The sequence below is a fragment of the Protobothrops mucrosquamatus genome, unplaced genomic scaffold, assembly GCF_001527695.2.
Source record: "Protobothrops mucrosquamatus isolate PMUCROS unplaced genomic scaffold, P.Mucros_1.0 scaffold60, whole genome shotgun sequence".
NCBI lineage: Eukaryota > Metazoa > Chordata > Lepidosauria > Squamata > Viperidae > Protobothrops > Protobothrops mucrosquamatus.
This window is the reverse complement of record NW_015386439.1, coordinates 357713-380422: the sequence shown is the minus strand read 5'-3', so window position 1 is coordinate 380422 and position 22710 is coordinate 357713. Positions and strand designations below refer to the sequence as shown.

At 52.2% G+C, this 22710-nt stretch overlaps 1 protein-coding gene and 1 non-coding gene across 2 annotated transcripts; one reads left to right on the top strand and one right to left on the bottom strand.

The window, feature by feature from the left end:
• The first annotated feature begins 5407 nt into the window (after positions 1–5407).
• On the top strand, positions 5408–5479 carry TRNAT-CGU. Its single transcript has one exon. It is a non-coding gene; the product is annotated as a tRNA-Thr (tRNA).
• A 3620-nt stretch (positions 5480–9099) lies between these two features.
• On the bottom strand, positions 9100–22635 carry PARN (poly(A)-specific ribonuclease). Its single transcript, XM_015811975.1, has 24 exons — positions 22567–22635; positions 22398–22475; positions 22221–22300; positions 21707–21774; positions 21545–21626; positions 20999–21059; positions 20511–20676; positions 19738–19803; positions 19593–19631; positions 19240–19282; positions 18731–18811; positions 18531–18587; positions 17886–17963; positions 17334–17377; positions 16730–16772; positions 15668–15743; positions 15145–15255; positions 14982–15051; positions 14642–14697; positions 14183–14269; positions 13778–13852; positions 11767–11959; positions 10763–10956; positions 9100–9952 (listed from the first exon to the last, which is right to left on the bottom strand). Exons 1-24 carry the CDS (start codon positions 22583–22585, stop codon positions 9900–9902), a joined length of 1920 nt encoding a protein of 639 aa, XP_015667461.1. The 5' UTR covers positions 22586–22635; the 3' UTR covers positions 9100–9899.
• Between the last annotated feature and the right edge of the window lie 75 nt (positions 22636–22710).

Below are 22710 nucleotides of genomic sequence, written 5' to 3'. Positions count from 1 at the left end.
ACCATCTCTGGGTTCCTGCCAGCAACTGCCGGCAAGAGGCTCTGGAAGCCAATGGGGCAGACTGCCTCTGAACATGCAGGGGCCATCTTTCAGTGGTGCAGAATGTGTCCTTCAAATATCGGAAGGATGGTATTAAAACAGGTCACACCAAATTACATTGCCCTTACTTTTGTCTGTGGATCTACCTGGGACCAGCTGTATCTCAGAGAGAGGGCTCATCCAGGGGCAGGTCGCTGGCCTAGATGGGCCTGAGTTGACCCAAAGCATCCTGGTTTTTCTGAAATGGACTGTCCCATACAAGGGCAAGTCAGCATGGTTTACAATAAAACTACCACATAAACCATCTCCATTTAGGAAGTATGTTACATGTGTTTGTCCAGGGGAAGGAAATTCGAAGCCAAAATCAAACTCCCCCCCCCTCCATTTGCCTAGAGGAGGCCTGGCAGGCCGTGATGGGACCCTAAGAGACAATTGTAAGGAGCTTCCCGAGTGCAGGTGCCAACTCAGCCAAGCCCTCCTCAGAGCCGCCAGATGGCACCTGACAGGCAACAGAAGCAACCTGGGCACCTGGTGCCATGCGAAAGGCAGCTGGACAAAAAGGCTGCCTGGCCAGAAGGCCCTGAGCCGCAGAGGGTCTCTCTGCACTGAAGCAGGAAAGCTGCCGATGGTACCCCAGACCGGAAGGGGGCAACTTTTATTAAGTTTGCTGGGTTTTTTTCTCATGCTTTAAGCCTTTGGTAAGCCAGAGTGCACCTTCTCCATGAGAAAATTTGAAACCCAGTAACCTTTTTTCCCCATTACAGCCTGAAGCAGAGTGTGAAGGAGAGAGAGAAAACGACTTTTCAGCCACACAAGCAAAACGTATGTTTATTCCAAGTTCATCTTTCCCTGGAGTAGAGGTGGGCCCATGGCATTACCTTTAGGTTCACCAGGGATTGGTGGCTGTTTGTGCTGTGAATGGGAGCCGATGGCCCATGGGACTGCCCCCCCCCAAAAAAATCAGGTTCCATTCAGAACCTGCCCTGGTTTTTCTCAGCCTCAGCAGAGCTTCCCATTTTGCTGACTTAGCCAGCCTTTTGCCAAATCTTGTATTCCTGCAGTTGTGTAACTCAGGTTTAAGACTGCTCCAAAGGTAGCATCATATCTCTTCTTTTCTCATCGTTAAAGATGATCATTTGGCAGTTTTTTCTTTTCAGTAGCAGTTAGTCAAGGCAGTTAGTTCATGGATATTTTAAAAATATTTTCTATAAGTTGATTGAAGTAAAAATAAATTCCAAATATATACTTTTTCCGGTTATAGACTCTAGCTGCATTTGTGGGAGGCAACTAACATCTGATTTTGAAAGGTAGGTGAAATCTCACTGTCTTTGTCGGAGACTCTCTGCAACTGCACTTTCTGCCCTCTCAGTAATGGCAGAGAAACTCCTCTGTGGGGGCCACGCAAAGCTGCGAGGACCTGGCTGGGGCTGGGCTCCAGGTGTCGCTGGGGAAGGCTCAGTGAAGCTGGTCGGGCAGCTTCACCTATCTGGGCATCATAAAACAGTCACAACAGTTCTTCAGACAAGTTAAGGTCCGAAGAATTTTCTAAGGTGGAAGTTTTCCCATCAGGGTAGGAATGGGCACATTGCAGAAATGCAGTGATTATTTTTTATAAGTGGGGTCATCTAGAAGTGAAAACAGTGTTTTCTCGTCTAGCAGTGTAGGAAAATTCTGATTTCTCTTTCTTTCTACAGTTATGACCTGCCTTGTCCGGTCCACAGACATTCCTATGATCCATATCAAACTCCAAGAAGCGTGTGTCAAGATGAGAACTTATACCAAAAGTACCACCCGTGTCTACCTCCTTTATTAAGGACCACCATGATTCAGCCAAAGCACTCCTCCTCCTCCAGCTCCTCCTCCTGCTTGCCGCTCCTAAAACACTTGAACTTGCGCTGTCGTGTGGCTACAGATGCTTCCTGGGCAACACACGATTCCTCGGACGCTTCCGAAGCCAGCAGCTCTGATTCTTCTTCCTCAGAATCAGAAGATCTTTATTTTCTGAAGAAAAGAAAACAACGTGGGCCATCATTTTTCCCTTTATTCCCGGAAAGACTTCCTGAAATAAAAAGTGCGCCGCTGCTTCCGGAAAGTCATCCTGAAATTAAGGGAGTCCCGCAGATGTCTTTTGCACAAATAAACTTTGTCCAGAGCTCCACTTTTGAAAAGGAGGATCATGTCATTTTGATGGAGAAATCTCTTGAAATCCGTATGGGACCCCTGCCGGCACCCACGGCCACCACCTCCCTCCCCAGGTTGAGGATGGGGGATAAAGAGGAAGCGGGAGAGAAACCTTCGCCTCTCCCCTTGCTGGATCAAATGGCCATCCAGTGTCTTGACTTCAGGGTGAAAGAGCAGAAAGAGGAACGTGCTAAAACAACGGAGAAATCTGTCACTGAACCGTCTTCTCAAAAAGAGGAAGAGGCCACTCAGCCGAAGGCTACCGCAGACCCTGCGGGCGGCATGCCTCCCGACTCAGAGGAAGCGCCGACTGTTCTAAAAGCAATGGATGAGAAAAGTAAAAACTTCTTGGAATTTCACATCAAGAAGAAAATGGTTCAGAGACGGTGTGGAGTTCCCACTGTGGTCATCAACTCTGTGAACCTGTTTCAATCTCCGAAAAAAAAATCCTTCCGTGTGGATCTTAAAAAACCGATGCAAAACATTTTACTAAACGCTGAAGCTCCAGCATGGCCTCCCCTCCTGCCCAGGAATGCTCTGGCTGTCTACACGAAATCTTTTCAGGAATCTCCAAGAGCCAACAGGTACTACATTTTTCACAAAGCAAACCCAGAAGAAATCAGAAAAGCAGGCTTCCCTGCTCCCAAGGAGAAGCTAGGCCTTCAAACAAGGGATTCCCAGAGAAGCCAAACAAATTATGTTCTTTTCTCAATGGAGCCAGAAAAACTCCGGAAGCTGCTTTTCCATTTAACAGTGAAAATGGTGGAAATTCAAAAGGGAGCCTTCCCTGAAATGGTCGAGAACTCCCTCCGCACCTTCAGTATCCTTTCCATAAAGCCTCTGCCAAAGCTGATCCGTTTTGGCAACAAAATCTCAAGGCCCAAAGACCTCTCGCTGGCCTTCGTTGCCAAAGAGGCGCTTTGCATCATTGACTTCAACATCAGCCACAAATACATGGTCTTCACCTGGGGAATCCCAAAGCTGCATTCCAGACCCACGGAAAAGGCCACCCCAGCCCTTTCCAAGGCAACACAGTGTCCCAGTGTCCCAGTGAGAGAAGTTCCTCAGAAGCCCCGTGCTCCCATAGTGGTCCTGAAGACTCCCAGGAAGAGGGCCACGACCCCCGGGGGGGCTGAGTCAAAGCAAAGTCTCTTGATTCCAAAGCCCCAGGCCCCAGGTATAATCCCCCTGCCTCCTGCAAAAAGGCCTCAAGATGTGCAGTTCTCAGACCTCTTTAAACAGAGCTCTTTGGTTCCCAGCACTCCCTCCAAAAAGGCCAAAGGACCCCCTCACTGGTCACTGGCAGTGCTTCTTAGACATGTCCCCACCCAGGAACATGTTGAAGCAGAAGCACCAGGCGAAGGGATCCAGTCTAAGAAAGTGGCTCTTGCCATGCCTTCTTCTGAGAGTCAGGGAGCAGTTGGTAAACACAGCACCAGCATCAAGCAAGAAGCTCTGGGGGAGAAAACAACGGATGGTAAAATCAGGACTCTGAAAGCTGCAGACTTACAGGAGGAGTTGAAAGATCTCCCAGCTCCCCTTAAGAAAGGAGCAAAGGCAGATGGGAAAGACGCAGGAAGCGAGGAAGATGGGGACCATCAAAAAGAGCAGGAAGGCGCGTTGCATTACAGGGCTCTCCCACCAACCACCAAGAAGGGAGCAGAAAACAAAAAAGATGGGGATGAACGGGGTGAGCTGGAAGGAACGATGCGCTACAGGTCCACCACTGAGACCAGAGCAGGAACTGAAAGCAGAAAAGATGAGAATCAACAGGCAGAGCTGGAAGGAAGGGTGCATTACAGGGGCCCCCACGCACTGTCTCCTGAGAAGGGGGCAAGCAAAAGAGATGGGGATGAGCAGGGAGAGTTGGAAGGAATAATGTGTTACAGGGCTCTCCCGGGGACTCCCAAGAAAGGAGCAGCAACAGGAAGCGAGAGAGATGGGGGCCGACTGGCAGAGCTGGAAGGAACGATGCGCTACGTGTCCACCGCCGAGACGGGCGCAGGGACTGGAAGCAAAAAAGATGGGGACCATCAGGGAGAATTGGAAGGAACGTTGCATTACTTGGCTCTCCCACTGGCCCCCGAGAAGCGGGCGAGAGATGGGGACCGACCGGCAGAACTGGAAGGAACGATGCGCTACGCGGCTATCCCACAGCAGGCAGCCCAGGCAGAGGGAGAAGGAACCGCAGCTGGGCGGGCCAGGAGCGCGCACAGATTTCCCGCCAGGGCTGCCCCATCTTCTCCCAGCCCGAGGGAAGCCGCGGCCGGCGAAAGCCAGGCGGGAGCCAAGAGCAGAGGCGAGGCGGACGGAAAAGCAGCGGCAGGGTTCAAGGAAGCGCGCACCTCTCGGAAGGGCAGGGAAGGAGCACCACGCGGGGATGCGCTCGCGCTCTCCCTGGGCGTCCAGGCGGTGGGCAGGCAGCGGGACGCGCCCATCACGCGGGCCAGCCTCTTCCTCCAGCTGGACCTGACCAAGGAGAAGCTCAAGCTGCATTTGCAGAAGCGGCTGGAGGCGGCGCTGCGCCCGCGGCAGAGGGCCGGGCTGAGCCTCCGCGTGGAGACGGGCGCGGGGAAGGAACGGGGGCCGCCGCCGCCGCCGCACCGCCCCTTCTGCTACGTCTGCATGGCCCCGGAGCGCCGCGGGGCCGCCGTCCGGACCGGGTGCTGGGCGCTGCCGCAGCGCATCCTGGACATGAGCGACGGCCGCGTGCCGCAGGTGGCCCGCCTCGAGCGCCGCCCCGGGGAGCCCCGGAGAGGCGGCCCGCGTCGCCCGGCCAAACGGCGGCGCCGGGGCGCTGGCCAGGCCCGCCCGGGGGAGAGCTCGGCGCGGGCCATTAAACCGTTTGCTTGACAGCCGAGTGCGGGGGTGCCTTACGGTCGAGCGGCGGCGGCGCGGCCTCCTCAGCTGGAGCTGGCCCGTGGGCTTCCAGCGGGCTCCAGCGGGCGAGATGGCTTCCCGGCCGGCCACGAGCGACGAGCAAAGGCGGTCTAACGCGGGAACGCATGCGCACGAAGACGCCCCCTTTCGTGCGTTTGCGCAGCGCGGCACCGCGACGCCCGCCCTGCCCTTACTCCGAAGCCCGCTTCGGGGCGGTGCGTCTCGCGCAGGCAGGACGGGGACGTGTGCGCGCGGGTCTCGGGAGCGCCGCCAGCCTAGATGGGAGCTAAGCGCCCCGTTCAACGCAGGCGCGGTGGCCAAGTGGTAAGGCGTCGGTCTCGTAAACCGAAGATCACGGGTTCGAACCCCGTCCGTGCCTCGCGAGTTCCAGCTACCCCTCGGCTACCCCGGTGGGGGTGAGAGGAGGAATGGGAGGGGCTCATTTTTAGGGCGGTCCGGCAGCGGCCGTGGCACTTCCCACGTGCAGGCAGACACGGAGCTTTCCTCGCTGCACGGGCCTTCCAGAGAGGAGGGGACTTATTTCTTGTGCAACGCTCCTTCAGGAAGGACGAGGAGCCCGGAGCCTTCCGTTCTGCCCACGCGTGTCAGGTGGGCACCCGATGTCCTCTTCTTGGGGTGCTCCGGCCCCACCGTGCTGCCAGACTCGCGGCAGCCCTCGCCTCCTTCTCCAGGGGAAAGCATCCCACGCTTCCAGACATCGGGAGATCGGTAGACATCCCACGCGGGAAAGTTCACGGGCGGCCGCCTGTATACCCCCCCCCCCGTCTGCGCCCTACGCGACGGAGGAACATGCCTTCCTTGCCAAGCAGCTAGTCCTCAAGGGGCTCTCCTCCCTCTCTCGCGGGCGCCGCCGGACAGGGGGTTTCCCGGCGCAGCGAAGCCGCCCGGCCAGCCTCCCCGCGGCCACACCCCTGCCAGGCAGTCGCTGCCCCGCGGGCGAGGAGCGCCGTCCGAGCTCGGCGGCGGAGCAGCGGTAAGTGCCGCCGTGCGCCCGGACAGGTGCCCCGACAGGGTCTGCCGCCGCCGCCGCCGCCGCCGCCCTCCCGCACGTGGCCGCCCGAGGGAGCCGCGCGCGTCGGAGGCTGCTCTTGTGGCCGGGAGTTGCGCGGGCGGGCGAAGGTCCCTCTGGCCGCTCCCGCTGGGCGGAGGGGGAGGAAAGTCCGGGCCCGGCACGGAGGGTCCCGGCGCTGCTGGGACGAGGGGGAGGGGCTCTTCAGCGAGGCTTCGCAGCCCTGGGGCAACTCCGCCCCTCCCAGGCTGGGAATTCTGGGAGTTGCAGTCCAAACGCCCGAGGGGTCGCGCTGCCCACCCACCTTCAGCGCTGCTGCTCCGGACGTTTCACGGAGTTCGTTTAATTTCGTTGCTTTGCTGGAGCTCTTAAAGCGCCGCTCCCGTCCCTTGTTTCCCTGGTGGAGAAAGGGAGAAAAGGCCGAGGGAGGGCGCCTTTCCCTGCGGGGTTCCCAGGTCTGGAGGGAGGGAGGGAGGGAGGGAGGAGCCGGTGGGGTCCCAGCTGGGAAGAACCGGGACTGACGCCCCGCCCGGCTGGGGTTCCCAGAAAGGAGGCGCCTTGGGTGGGAGCGAAGTGGGGCCAACCGGCTCTTCTAGGGGAAGTGGCTTGCCTGCGGCGGGGGGGGGGGGACGATTTTGTCTCTGGTGGATCTGGGAATATTGTAGGAGGAATTCCCTGTGGGAGGCTGTGAATCCAGAGTCGGGGTTTTGGGGGCGAGATGAGCTTGCTTGGTACCCAACTGGCCCACAAAGTCCCGCTTCTGGGTTCACCTTCTTCTGCAAAGGAACCCCGAGTTTCTGCTCTCTGGCGCTGATGGAAGGGCAGCCCCTTTGCTCCTCCTGCACAGAACAAGCGGCGGGGGAGGGGAGGGGAGGGAGCTTCACTTTTCCCCATGGCCATTACCACCTGGAGGGGGGGGACGTGGACCTTAGAGGGGTCATTTGAGAAAATGGGGGGAGCTGGGGGTGCGTGAGGAAGGGGCAGCCCAGCCCCTATGCAGATGGAGGTCCCAGCCAAAGTGGAGGCTGTCCTATGGAAATCGGAGGGGGGTGGGTGGGACGATGGCAAGACCAGTGAGCAGGAACAGGGGGGCTGAGCCCCCATGTGGGGAGGAGAGAAGCTGATGGGGATCCGGCTTCTCCTCAGTCCTTGTTTGAATGCACATCAGAAGGCATGTCTGAGTGAGGCGTGTCTGCATGTCATGGGGGGCTGGAGGTCATGCATGCATGGTCTGCACAGGGCTGACCCTTCCCTTAGGTGGAACTACTGGAAAGTCAGCTGAGGGGGGGAGCAGGTGGGAGCCCCCAGATAACCCTTTCGCCAGTTGCTCTTTGCGCAGGGAAAATGAGGGACTTTGGGGGGCAGCTGTGTTTTCCATGCTACCACAATGCCCCTAAAAATCCTTATTGCTCTTGCCATATCTCAAAGCTGGGGTCAAGGAATGTGTGGACGACGGTGCCTTTTTTTCACTTGGGGGGCACTGCTGGGATGGTAAATGGCAAGCGTGTGACCCCTGGTTGTTTGAATTGGAAATCCTGGGAGTGTCTGTCTGGGATCCTGATGATACTTTGGGGGTCAGAGCGGGGAACCCAGAAGACAGAAGCAGAGAAAGGCATTCCTTTTCCAGGTCTCCCAGGCATTTCCTGAAACTTCTCCTGCGGGATAAGAATCACACTTCCCCACAGCTGCAAAGGGGCTGCTTCTCACTCTGCACTCCAGCAACTGGGAATGTCAGAAACATTCAGGGCTGAAGGAGACATTCACCAGAGCATGTGGCCTGCAGTTCAGTCTGCCCAGAGGGAAGTCAACCCATCTCGCCAGCCTAAAATGCCAAGGCACATACTCCAGAAGCCCCTTGCCAGGACGCAGAAGGGAGCCTACCCAGGCTGGGACCCTCTCCTTCCCAAGGTGGTTTTTCTCTCTTCCCCAGCTGGTGCCTCTGTGAAACAAACAGCTGCACTCGCCCTTTGTGGGATGGGCATTGCTCACCTCCATTCAGGGGCAGCTGCTGAATCAGGAAAACTTCCTACCCAAGGACCAGGCAGACTTCAGAATTTGCCTTGGACAACTTCCTGACTCTTCCCCCCCCTCCCTCCCAGAATTCATTGCTAAATGGGGCTGCCAAAAAGCAAATACTTCCATCATTTGTCAGAGGCGTGAAGGTTGAGGGCTGGGCATCAATTGGCAGGGGCTATCAATTTCTGCAAAACTTCAGTTTTAGACTAATCGAACAGTTTGTACGCTCCTTGCACCCCTAAGGCCACACTGGCAATCTGGGACTCTGCAAGAGTTAAGTCCACAATTAACACCAATTCCTGCCCATTTCATTAACATTCCCACACAGCTTAAATAGGCTGAAAAGGAAACCTCTCAAGAGATTCCTGGAAAAAGCAGCTTGAGAACAACTTCACAGCAGAAGGAACTGTCCCCTTGACCCATGGTGACATAGAGCAGAGAAGCGACCCTGCCCAGGTTTCCCTCCTGTTGGACGTTGCTCTGGACAGTGATGCAGAGCAGTGCCCACAGCTTTCCGGTGGCTGCTAGGTGAGGAGTAGGTTTTGCGCCATCAAGGCAGCAAAAAGGAATGGCCTGTTTGCTTGCCGGCTCCCAGTTCTCGTTCTGCCAGCAGCAACAGAAAGTGGGAACTTGAGGGAGGAACTGCAGAGACAGTTTCTCGTGGGGATACTACCGTTCCCAAAGGAAAAGGGCCGCCTGTGGCTGTGCCAGCTGCTACGGCACCAACAACTGCATTTCCTCCACCAGGAGCCAGAGTGGCTGGCTTTTTCTGCAGAGGGATGCCTGGCCCTCCCTTTAATGATCGGCCTTCCACAGGAGGAGCGCCGTCAGTGGGGTGGCCTTTGCTGCAGCGGGGCTAGGTGCTTATCAGGCAAACAGAAGCCCAGAAGCCACTCCAGGTGGATTATATGACCACAGGAGAAAGGGCCCAGCCTTAGAAACATAAGCATAGATTCCTAAGAAAAAGATTCTTTAATTTTTCACTTTATGGAAATAACATTTTTCATTCCACGATACAAAAATGTTAAATATCAAACCAAGTTTATGAAATCTACCAAAGCGGATTGACTTTTCAGACTAACAAAAGCTGGTGAAGCTGCTGATTCATCTTTGACTTTTTCAGTATAGAATGCAAGTCATGAATCAGAGGAAAAGGTGCCCGAGCAGCTTCCCTCCCCTCCAGGTATAGGAGGCCAGTTCTCAAACTGAGTATGGAGACTGAGACCTGCTTTCTTTCCCAAAGTGAAAGGACAGTTTCCCTTTAATTGGGGGGGGGGGTGGGTGGCGGGGGAATAGGATGCACTTTTACTACTGCAGAAAATGGCAGGGAAGAAATGGTTGAAAGCACCAGGCGCCCGACTGGTCGTTGATGTGCCTGAATGTCTCAAGAGGAGAGGATTTGCGGATCGAGGGGGACCAGCACAGCAAGCTGCACACAGACTCTGTGAAGTTTCTCAGCCACATGACATGAATGGATGGATGGTCCAGCCCCGGAGGTTTGGCATTTTGATCTAACACAAGTGACGGCAAAAGGCTTTCACATAATCAAGAAAACGGACACGTACATACATGCACACACATAAAAACAGTGACCGTGATTGTTTGGTAGAGATTAAAAAATAAAACAGATTTCTAAGAAGTGTCCTGCCTCTTATTTGTGCATCAGCCTCCTTTCTTCGTTCAGGGTGGCTTGGGAGGACCGTGCCGCCGGTTCCTTGGAATGGAAGCCCATTTTGACTGATGCTCCTGGCAGCTACCACGTATCTGGCACATCAAAGAGCCTGGTGGGGGTGGGCTTGAGCCCCCCTACAAGAAGCACAACACAACCACACAACTGAACGAACACAAAACCCAACCAACTCAGGCCAAAGTCCCCGTGCATGCTGGCTGGGATGAATCCCAGGCCAGCAACCATCTTGCCCGTTTTCTCAGCCCCTTTGATCAAAGTGGCCATTTCTGATTGCGAGGGAGTCAGGAGGAGGGGTGCAGACCGATCTGGGTCTCCAAAAGGAGAGAACGGGGGTTTCCCCCTTTCCACCCAGAAGGCAGCAAGGCAAATCTTCCTGTCCTGAACTTTGGAAGAAGAACTTCCAGGGGGGCCACGGGAGGTTTTCATGACAGCTTCTCTAATTTCAGGCAATAAGCGTTGCACAGCCTGCATCTGGGTGGCAAAGTCCATGGCTGGCATTGCCGCTGACTAGAGGAGGATTTCTGTGGTGCCTTCCCTGTTGGAGGCACCGCCTCCACTCGTCTGAGAGGGCACAGCTCCCTTGGGAATTCAGCCTTTGTGCCACCCCCAAGGAGACTCACCCTCCTGGGCTGATCGGTTAGAGGGGTGCTGAGACTGTCCGGGTGGGAGGATGGGGTTGAATCTGAGCGGCCTCAGCAGCCCCGTTTGGTGTGCTTTGAGTACCCCAACGCCGGGCAAAATAAAAATGGCAACTGGGATGCAACGATCTCCTCTGCCATGTTTTTATCCTTCAAAGTTCTCAGATTATGTGGCAAATCGCAAACTGCTGTACCCAGTGGTTTTCCCTCACTCCAGGCCTGCCAGTCGGCAAACAGGCCAAGGCTGCCCACAGCTGTCAGATCAAGCACCCGGTGGAAACCACCTACCATCCGACGTTTGCTCCCTTTTGCCCTTCTTGAGCTTCTTGGCTTGCTTCTTCTCTTCTTCGGGGGACTCCTGGAAGGGGTCATGGTGGGCCAGGTCCACCTCTTGCACTGTGGCCTCCTCCAGGTCATCTGTGGTGCTCTCCTCTTGGATGGGGCTCATGCTTCTCTTCCCCACGGAGCTGGGGGTTGAAATACTGGGGTAATGGGAGAAGCCCGAAAGGGAGAGATTTTAGTCATCCAGAGGTCTGTGGGGATTTTCCTATAAGTGTTCCCAGGGAGCATCCTGAAGGAAGGAGGGATACAACCCTGCTCTGCACTGCTGTCCTTCCTAAGACCACCTACAGCTGTTCTCAGAAGGACCAACCTGTTCTCCTGACATCCTGATTACTAGCCGGCTGAATCCTGGTTTGCGTCACATAACAGCTCCCCAAACTGGCTCTTCTTCAAGCTTGACTGGCCATCTGCGCTGGCCCCCGTCATACAAGCAGATGTTTGTGTCCCCTTGGAAGCGGCAGCTCTGCCGTCTCAGCAGTTATTTTCTCACTAAGCCCCAATTGTCACCATCATTCTTGTGCCAGTTCAATATATTAATGCTTCAAATTTCTGTTTGGCCCTTGAAATGGCAGAGCAGTGCACCCGGGAACTACTTCTTTACCTGCATTTTTAAACTCATAGGTTGTTAGCGGGATAGGGGTGGCCCTATTAGTTCCCCTGTGGGGCAACTGCGCTGCCGCCTGACATCTGGAGGACCAGACTCCTCCAGCCTCTCAAATCTAGAAAGAAAGTGGGGAGGCTGGCACCTCACTTCTGGCTCAGACTTCTTTTCCCAGGGTGAAAACTCCCAGGAGGCAACTGGGCTTCGTGCTTTCCCAGTCGGGGCTAACTGTCTTCTGCTGAACTGGCTGGGCTGGTTTCTGGCCATGGGAGTTACCAAACTGAGTCATTCTCTTGCCCACGAAACCCCGCCTGGTGCAAAACCTGCCCGGTGCCCCAACGTGCCTCACCTGCAAATACTGTAATAGCGGCTCTGGAGTGCGAAGGGGCTGGCCTGCGTCTTTAACCGCTTCACTTCCATCTCCTTCCAACTGTCTTCTGCCCATTTTCTCTTCGCCTGCCTCCTCTCGTCCTGCTTCTTTTCAATATATTCTGCATAAGTCTGGATGCGGTAACTTTCAGCATACTTGCTGGTATTAACGGCTGTGGAAACAGATCAATACAAAATCACTCAGAAGGCAATCCTCTCCAGGACGGCCTCCAGTCTTCCCAGGCTAAGAAGGTGGGGAGGGAGCAGAGGAGCCCTTTTTTCGGGGGGGGGAGGGGGGCTTCAGGCTATATTCAGAACATAATCACGATGCCAGTGAAGGAAGCTAATATCCTGTTCCTAGGAAAAACACCAGAAAGCTCAAGGTAGGCTTCTGGTAGAAATTGGTTTTTTTTGGGGGGGGGGGGGAAGCTGTACACCTTTGTCACCCCATATCAGAGACACCTCTAGTTTTTTTTTTTTTTAAATGTCCCCAGCCTTCAAGGTAGAGAGGTAGATTCAAGAAAGAAAGTCGGCCAGACGTGAGCATGGCCCTCCCGAAGGGTCTCTTTCCCCACCCCTTTGCTTTAAGAGTGAGCGAGGCTTGTTAGAAAATAGCACAGTATGCAAAGCTCATCAAATCATCCATTTTTCTTTCCTGTTCTGTGCCAGAATTCTTCAGATCACACAGAAGCAGAAAGCGTGCAGGCTTATGGAGCGGATTCCTGCACCCAGCACACATACACACACACACACACTCTCTCTCTCTCTCTCTCAGCTTTGCAACCTGTAATCTTCCACCTGCCAGACGGTCTCTGGGTGAGTCAGCAAAACTAGTCCCCCTGGGCTGACGGGGCATCCGCTGCCTCCTGAGGCCGCCCAGCGGCTCCACAGGCCCTCGGCGGCGTTGCAACCTTCAGCCCTGGCCTGCCTGAAAAACAGCTTCTGTCCCTTGACCCCAACTCTGCCAGAGAGTCGCCTGGAAGTGTCCGTCAGGCTGTCAGGCCGATTGTTTCATTTCTCTGTGGCTTCTGTTTTCTCTCAAGATCAAAAGGCAGAGCAGCCTCTCCTTTTCCTGCTCACCTGAGAAGAGCCCAACCAGGTGGATGGCTGGTCTGAAGCACCTCAGCTCCGCCCACTTGCTCCACACTCCAGGAAGAGTTGCAGCTCACCTTGGATGACAAGCCCCCCCCCCCCCCCCCCCCGGCTTTCTCCATTTGCTCTTGGCAAAGAAAACCCGGCTCATGACTGCCCTGCCAGGGTGTCCTTTGGGCAAACAAGCTTCTGGGGACAGGCAAAACCTTGAAGCAAAACTTTACTTCACTGGTTAGAAGAGGCGAGGCTTTGGCAAAATAAACCATCACATAAAGGATTTTTTTAACGTGACGTTGCAGAATGAGGAAAAGGGAAGTGCCAGTGCCCCCAAAGAGTGAGAGGAACCCTCCAGTCTGCCAAGGGCTGTGCCTGTTGCAGCAATCGATCCAAGTCTTGATCCAAGATGAACAGCATTTTTTGGTCCAAGACAGCCCTGCCACACAACTCTCCATTCCAGGCTGGACTTTTCAGGTCCTCCCACAGAAGGCAGTTGGATGGACTCATGGACAGAAGCTGCGCAGGGCATTCCTGCCCAGTCATGCCCAGGGAGCGCACCTGACCTTCCCAACGCTGCGGGATGCCTCCTCCCGCTCCAGAAGCTCAGCAATCCTGCTGCTGATCTGGCAGGATTGAGCACAGAGTTTGGCCTGCAAAGGGCTGCAGGGGGCTGCATTCTTTGGTCCCTCTTTTCCATGCCTTTCCTTTCCTGGCATTTGGCTGCTCCCACCCAGCAGACCACCAGAAAGGGAAAAATTAACAAAGTCCATGGTTCCACAAGGCAAATAGTGGAGGAAGGGCTAAAGATATAGGGAACTTCTTTAAACATTCAAACTATTAACAGATGTTTTGTAAAAATAACCAGTTGTGAACCCTACTTTTCAAGGTTTTATGGTACTCACCAATCTGTACTTGTTCAGGCTGACTCAAGGACACAAATGCTGATGTATCGTCAATCCAACACACGTGAATGTTTCCTAAAATTGGAAGGAGAACGTAAACTCTGTTATGATCAGATCTGTTCAAGCACAGTGAAAACGAATCATGGTGGACAGGGGCAGCTCTCACCCTGAAGGAAAAGGCTGATGCCCCTGAATCAGGGAAGGCCGGAGGGAGGAGCGACACCTCCCAGGGGTGGGGACTTTGCTGAGTTGTCCTGCCCAAAAGGGCTCCAGAAACCCCACCCCCACCTACTCTCCAGCCACCAATGCCAGGACCCTTTGCTTTTAACCTTCCATTTTGGCCCTTCTGCCAAATCCAGCTGCTCTTTTATAAGAATTTGTCACTGGAACAGCAGGTCTACTTACCAAAAGCACTAAAAAGCTGGTAAAGATCACTTGTTTTCCACTCTTTGGGAAAGGTAACATAAAGGACGTGATCACGTTTTGGCTGTACTACAAAACCAGAAGAAACTGATATGAACTCCGGAAGTGATTTATATTTTTGTAAGCTCTGTTGCATGCAGCCCTGGTGCGCCCAGGAGCCAAAGGCAAGTAGCTAAGATCAAGGTGAGATTTCCCCCACTGGGCTAACCATACAGAAACATCACCCTGGGGGAGGCAGATTTAAATCCAGAGACAGTCTTGAATCGGCTCACGCACATTTTACCCAACCATGCCTTGCCAACCTTCAGTCAATCCCTCCTTTTCCTGCAACTTAGTCCCCACTAAAGGGGGAAATGTTTCTCCTAGGCTGCTGCAAAATGAAAAAGATGTGAACCATCCCACTATTTTGATGTGTCTTAAAGATGGGGGGGAAACACTTACAATCTGGTCCTTCCAAATTAAGATATGGAATGTCCATCACCCTCATCAGAAATAATCTGAAGCAAAAGTAAGAGAGTCACTTGGATATTATACTGGGCTCTTATAAACAAAACAAAACAAAGAGATTTCTTCGTCTCTGCTTGCCTAGCTCCATGAAAAGCTAGCAGAAGAGCACCTCTAAACTACACGGCAAGGTGAAGGTGCTGCTAGCCTCCCAAAAGCTGGGCTCTAGTGGTCTCAGCTTAGGGCAGCTGCTTGCACTAAATGACGGGACAAGAAAATCTCTCTAGCAAACAACTAGCAAATAGCGGGACGGTTTTCAAAGACGGTTATTACTTACTTGTTGAAAAAAGGCTCTATCAGTTTCGAACTGGCAGAAACGTGATTTGCAGGAGGGCTGAGAAATGAACCTGATGAGCAAAGGATATGACACAAAATCATCACGATGAGCCAAGCAGAAAGGGAGAAAGAGGCTGCCGCGCAGTGGGAGGACGTCAGAGTACCTAAGAAGTTTGCCATGGAGATGAAGCAGAGGCCCGTGATGTAGGCATCATAACCAGCTTCGTGAAGCTGCTCTGAAGCCGTGTTGTAGCTGGGAAACCCCTTGGCGCTTTCTGAGGAAGGAAAGGATGCTTTTACTCAAAGTCACCTGGGTGGGAGGAGGAACACTTTAGTCCAGACAGGGGTGCAGAAACTGCTTGAGGTGCCCAGTTTCCTCCCAGAGACTGTTTTGCTGACCCCCACCCCACCCCAGCAGACCCAAGAATGTCTCTATTTTGACATGTTCTATTCTTAAGAACCGTGAACAATTTCACATGGAAAGCTCTGCCTCTGATGAAAAAGTAGCCTTTTTCATCCAGCTACTAGTTCAATAGTGCCACTAGTTTTGTGTGTTTCTGAAGCCCCGGTCTAAATTCCCCATCAAAATTGTATAGAAATGCTAGCTAGAGAGAATCCCCACCAAAGCAAAAGCACACCGTTACATGCTCATTTGCCACATCTACTAAAAGGCAGATTTCAACTTACCAACTCTAGGAGGACTGAAGGGTGTCTCCTTCAAACGCTTTTCCAACTCTGCCAGGGAAGTGTTCTTAATGATTTCCTGAGAAGAGGAGAAGAGAAGAGAAGAGAAGAGAAGAGAAGAGAAGAGAAGAGAAGAGAAGAGAAGAGAAGAGAAGAGAAGAGAAGAGAAGAGAAGAGAAGAGAAGAGAGCACAAAGCATCTTTGATTGCAAGTTGATGTCAGCAGACAGATATGAATACTGTACAAGCGCTCTCTCTCTCTCTCTCTCTCTCTCTCTCTCTCTCTCTCTCTCTCTCTCTCTCTCTTCCTGTCTCTCTCTCACATACACACACACAAACACACAATACATGCACACTTCCCAAAACCTTGGCCTCCTTGGAAAGTCCACAGTGGTTGCAAAGTCTTTTAGAAATCAAAACAGAGTTTGAGAGTTTTAAAACCAACACCATCTCAGAAGTTTTAAATTGTGCCACAGTCCACTAATGCAGTTTGGGCCATGATTATCAATACCAACTGATAGCAAGAAAGCAAGAAGAAGATGAAATCCCTTCTAATGTTTTTACCAAGTAACCAAAATATACATCCACTGCTGAGCCCTACGTAAAACGCTTCCAAAGCAAGCTCACTGGTATTATTCTTGCCTTCTCTCTACTGAGCAAAGACAACTAAAGGCCCCTGGCGGCCAGAGGCCCCTGCTCCCACCGAGCAACAGGTGGGACTGACAATGTCAGGGGCACCAAGAGCTCCTGCTAAAGGCAGGAACTGACACTCAGGGCTTCTTCCGGGGCACTCGTGCCCCCCTCCCCCTCTCTTCCTCCAAACAGCCAGGCATTTAGACAACGGTTAGCTTTTGTTTGTGCAGTTAGCAGTTTTGCCTTCTGGCAAGCATCGATACCTCCCTCTTGAGGACAGCATTTGTGACCTGGAAAAGGCAGTTCACTGGATGCATAAATGGCATGTTATCTTTGTTGCAAAACGGTCTTATTTTATCTGTCTGTTTCACTTCATTAACTTTGCAAATTACAATACTATTTTAACATGCTATCAAAAATGCAAATGTCCTACCTTGAATGGCTGAGTGCTTGCCATCAATTTAGTGTCCAACAGCCTGTAAAACAGATTTTAGAGTTATAAATTCTGGAAAACATATAAGGGGTGGCAGGCCTGAAATAAGATGGCTACAGGGAAGAATTAGCAGGCGATTCCTAAGTTTGAATGTTCCACAAGAGGAAGATTGTGGCGGTGGCGCAGTGGTTAGCACTGCAGGCTACTTCTGCTGACTGCTGGCTGCCAGCAGTTCGATTCTCACCAGCTCAAGGTTGACTCAGCCTTCCAGCCTTCCAAGGTCGGTAAAATGAGGACCCAGATTGTTGGGGGCAAATAGGCTGACTCTGTAAACCGCTTAGAGAGGGCTGTAAAGCACTGTGAAGCGGTATATAAGTCTAAGTGCTATTGCTACCGGTATTACAGCAATACTTTAACTGAGATCCCAGCTGCTTGTGGGCATCCACAGCTTTTAGCCTTGATGGGCAGCAGGACTGCCTCTGAAGGCCCTCTGCCAGGAGGACCGAGAGGGGGCTTCCTTGGATGGTTGGGGGCCCCCTTAGAGAACAGACTGCTGAACTGAGCTGGCTTATGTTCTTACACAGTAGCAAACGGAAGCGCTCACCTTGGGAAGACGCATGTTGCTAGTTCTTTGAACTCACTGAAGTCCTGAAATTTAAAAGGAACCAGATTGTTGAGACCAAAAGAGATGATGTAAACTGCATCAAAAGCAAAGCTTACAATGCCAAAGAAAAGGTTGGACATTACACTTAAGATGCCATCAAAAACATGTTTTTTGTTTTAATGCTACAGATGGTTGCCAGCTTAACAGAACTAATGAGAGAACGTTTTGGAAGTTAAAAAATCTAGCAAGCTTCCAGGGAAAGGCAGAGGGAATGTCACAGAGGGAAGCAGTCTCCCTTTAACTATCAACTACTGGGGGGAACATATTGGGAGCTATTGGCATCCTGGACCAATCTGGGTCCCTTTGGGAGGCAGAGCGTCAGTCTCACAAGACCCAGGACGGGTGCTGGTCCCCACCTTCCATCCAGGACCACCAGTCCGTGTGTGCCCCAGGCAGGTGAGCCTCTGCTGAACGGAGGGGGTAAGAAGTGACCTTCCTCCAAAGGGCATTTCGAGGAAAAGCAGATTTCAGCGCAAGGAAGAAACCACCAACCTCGGGGAGGAAGCAGTAGAACTGGTGGATGGTGTGCATGACGTCCAGCAACATGTTATGTCCGACCACGAGCTTTCCCTGTGGAGAAGCAACCCAGTCCAATGCTCAGGCAGAGGCACAGCATGTCCTCCACCCCACCACGGTACCTTGGCTTCGAGTACGTTCCTGGCTAACTTCAGCTGCTGATGGCATGCATACTTTCCCTAATGACTTCAAGGCACTTTACAAAAAAGAAAAGCCTTAAAGCGATTTAAAGAAAACAAGTAACAGAAAAAACCCACAGAATTAAAAAATACTTTGGGTGATCCATTAAACCACGCAGGTGGCTACCTAAATAAACAGTCCACGGCACAAACCAAGCACTGCCAGAGAGCCACCTTGGATGGCCACTCCGTGCCTGGGGCACAGTTCCCCATAACCCGCTTGGAGATGGGCATTGACAGGGCTTGAAGGAAAGGGTTCGTTCACCATAGGTGGGGCAGTTGCCCTGGAGATTCATGCCCTTGTGGCTCTTTTAATCCCAGTCCCCCTTGCCCCTTTCCAAGGCCCTGCCTTATGTCCCACCTCAAGGCCTGGGACCTTTTCTATTACAGAGACATTTGGTTTCATTTTACACATATACACACCAGAAAGTAACAAACGTACAGAATTTGCAAGGGCATGAATGACTCGGGAAAACCCCACTGCATCCTTCAGCTCTTCCTGCAAGTGAAAAGCCCAGGGTGAGTCCCTTGCCTGGTTCAGCCCAGCATTCCTGCGAATCAGCTTCTCCCACTGGAGCTGAGAGACTGTCCGCAGCCCAGCAAGCCCGTCCCTGTCCCGACAGAGGCATTGGGGGCACCTGCCTGCTCTCTTGCTTGCTTCTCCTGCTCTCTTCTCTTGCGCTCCTCTTCGTCCACTTTGCTGATGATCATGTATCGCTCCTTCTAAGAGCCACAAAGGTTAATGCAGGCACAAGCAAGCAAGGGCACAATGACCGAGCACTCTTACACAGCGCTACACGTCAAATCCCTGGGTGGGGGAGGAGGGAGAATCAATCCGACGTTCTCACATGGTTTTCCCAGTCTAACTCGACGTCCTGCCTGAGAATCCTACAAGTTCCCACCCCAGCATATCTGGAGGGCAGCAGGCCAGGCAAAGCTACTTTAAAATACTGTTTCTCAGCTTCAAGGTTCAGAAGTGGCAGGCGAATACATGAGCCATCCTCCTGGAGGTCTCTCTTTTGTAAGGGCTTTGCCCCAGATCACACCAGCAAAGGAGCAGCTGCCACCTGCCCACTGAAATTCTCCTACAGATGCCTGGAGAATCCCACAGTCCTACCAAGGTGTGAAATGGAAAATGCAGAACTAGTCACCTTTTCTGTTTCCACAGTTTCAACATGGATGCCTTTTGGATACCTATGGTGAAATTGAAAAAAAAAGGATTAATAATAATCCTCCTTAAGTTTGCAGAAAAGAAAATAATCAAGAAAATGCCACGATCGGCAATAACATCAGAAACAGAAATATCAGTGTAAACTCCATGCTTGGCGAATAAAGAAAAAAATGCAGACTTGGCCGCCTGGCTCTTTGGCTCTGGCAAGGAGCTCTGCATCAACACCCACCCAGGAGATGGTGACACCCCCCCCAAGGATATAGCACGCCCGGCTGTGGCTCCCCAGATGCGGAGAATCTCCTTGTAGCAACCGGTGCCAGGGGCACCACTCACTTCCAGCTCAGCGTCTGATAGATTAGCTTCCTCTGAAATCTACAGAGAGGAAGAGAAAGATATTAAGGTTGCCATTTCCCCTCCTCTTCGCTGCCCAACCAGCCTCATCTACTCAAAACTCTGCCCAAGACCCAGAGGAACGAACCCGGTGCACGGTTCCAGCTGCACGGTGGTGTTTTCTTCATTCTGCAGGAGATCTTCTATCCTTTCTCTGAAAAGAGGGAGAGAAGCAGAAGGCATCTCCTTTCTGGCTGGCCTCCCCCCACAATGGGGAAGGTAGAACCATCATCCCCCTGCTAGTCCGTGATGGCTCACGTTCCCCAAAATGGGAGAGCTGACAAGTTTTACTATTAACTGGATCCTCACTGTGCACATTATCACAAATTACCCACTCACCCCATTTACTTTGAATTTCTGAAAGTACTGATTTAAAATCAGTACTTTCAGAAATTCAAAGTAAATGGGGTGAGTGGGTAAAACAACAAGGAAGGAACCAACATAACCAAATCCCCACAAATGTAGCATCAGCAAAAACAAAGAATCGAGGGATACTTAAGCAGGCAAATGCAGATGGACAGGCTTCATAACAATCTCCTCCTGAAGAGCCTTGTGGGCACTACATGTGTGAAGGCCCTGTCCCTAGTTAAAACCCCCACACCCTGATCATGCAGGAGCCCAAAGCAGGGTCTTTATGGCTGAAAGTGCTGCAGAGAAATGTACTGAGGTGGTCAGCCTCTATCAGCCTCCCCTCTGCCTGAGATAAGCTGCAAATCCATTTCCAGTCTGGCAGATGGCAACAAGAGGATTCTCTTCCTGGCAAAATTTTGTCCAGCACAGGAAATAATTGAAAACCTAAATGCAACAATTACCAGTGGTGTTCTGAGTCCCTCTCCAAGTAGAGACTGCATATTCACTTACACAACTTTCTCAATGAATTTCTTCTGATCGTCAGGAACAGCTGATGGAGGCTTGGCAGCACCAGGTGACATATAGGCCAAACCCCCAAGCCCATTGGCTTGAGAGCGCTTCTCCTCATATTGTTCCTGTAACTGTCTTTCTTCTTCTTGATTTAAGTAAGGGATACCTTAAAAACAGGGGGAAAGGTGGGGATGAGTGGGTGGGAGGGACTCAGATGAAGTTCTCAGTTTAAACTCTTCCAATTTAAACAGCTGGGCATCTAGTCATCCTTTCCTATCCTAGTTTCCTCCAGATGCATTGGAATAGAACTTTTAACTCTCTTGGTGGGATAGAATTCTCATTGATGGGAATTAAGCTTTAACCACAAACTACTATAAAATATGACGTTCTTTCTCCATGATCAGATTGCACAATACTCGAAAGAAAGAAGTTGAAGTTACAGCTATAGAAATACAAAGTTACTTTTAAAATACTTTTAAAAGACTTACCATTTCGAAAAACTTTATTAAAATCAAATCCCTGGTTTGCTAAAAAATCTATACTTGAGCTCTGGAAGAAAAACAGGAAAACAGATTTATGGATAATTCTACAAGTGATTTCAATCTAATGAAATTAATGCCAATTCATGGTAGGTTATATATATTTTATTCATTTGACGAAGCAATACATTTACAATCTCCCGGATACAATTCAAAGTGCTCATCTTGGTGCAAGGCACAAGGAAGCTTCCAAGCCATTTACTTTTTCTCCAACATCAGGCTGGAAACCACATCTGTGGGCGACACTGAAGTACTGAGAATGCAAAGGAAAAAATACTTTCCTCTGCAGCCACTTCACCCTTATGAAACTTTTTCTTAAATTGACAAGATCCTTCTGACTTTAAAAAACATATTTTTAATAACTTATAATCTAGCTTCCTAATGATAAAGAAAACATTATGCAGCTTGCAGCACTGCATTTATGTAAGACTGACTTGGTAGTGGAAGATTTTGCTTTGGATTGGAACGGGGGGGGGGGGGGGAATACATATATACCTGACAGACAAACTTGACATCTGGTGATGTTCTGTTGAAAGGTTTGGGGAAAATATAGAAGTTAAATGATTTCATGATATACCTAAAAGAAAATACGGTTGAAAATCAGTTTACAAGTTATATGTGCTACCACACTTAATTTTAAAAACCAAGAGGACATACTTAGATTCTGTGTGATCATATTTAAAAGTGCATAGGCCAAACTGGAACAGCAAGAAATCCATGGAATGCTGGGTGGAAAAAGAAATGAACATGAATTCTAAGCAACCAGTTATTCATTCAGAGAAACTGGAGGATTATCCAAACTCTGGAATGTTTTACTGAGGGCCGGAGGCGGCTGCTCTAGTTTTCTTCTGATTTTCAGGGCTGGTGAAACTTCTGGTGCTTCAACTACTAAAGCTGGATGAAATCGAGCAGCTTCCAAAAAATAGGCGTGGAAGGATTCAGAGCCATCTTACTGGCAGCAGCCCAAACTCGGGATTTAAGGGGGAAAGCAGCAAGCAGCACCTCTTCCGAAGGGGGGAGGGGGGGGAGGAGGAGAAGGGAGGGCGACTTGAGTCCAGCTGGCCGGGGGGGGCGGCGCGGCGCCCCCCGGCGTTTCACAGCGCCGCGCCTGTTCCCTCCGGGAGCAACGGAGGGGCTCGAGCGAGGCTCCCCCGGCCCACCGCCCGTTCACCTTCCGCAGCTTCTGGTACCGCTCCTCGGGCGTGTCGAAGCCGTTGGTCAGGGCGCTCACGGACGGCCCGTCGCTGATGCCTGCAAGCGGAGCAAGACCTGAGGCCTCGGCCGGGGCGAGCGGGGCTCGTGGCCCGGGGGGAGACGGGGGGGGAGGTTGGCGGGTCGGCCGCGGTACCTGAAAACTCCCCGTCGATGGCCAGGAAATCGGCGTCCTCCACGGCCTGGTAGACGGTGCCCAGCGCGCTCTTGAAATCTGCGGACAGAGCGAGGGTCAGCCGGGGCCCCGCCGCCTCCGCCCTCCCCTCCCCCGCGCCCCGCCCGCCCCCGGAGGCGCCGCCACTCACTGCCCCGGGTGATCTCCATCCCGCCTGGCGCCGGGTCGCACCCCCACCGGCCGCGCCAGCACTTCCGGAAACAAACGCGGCGACCCGGCGCGCAGATGCGTCACGGGCACGTGACCGGAGAGCGTCGCAGCCCGCGCATGCTCA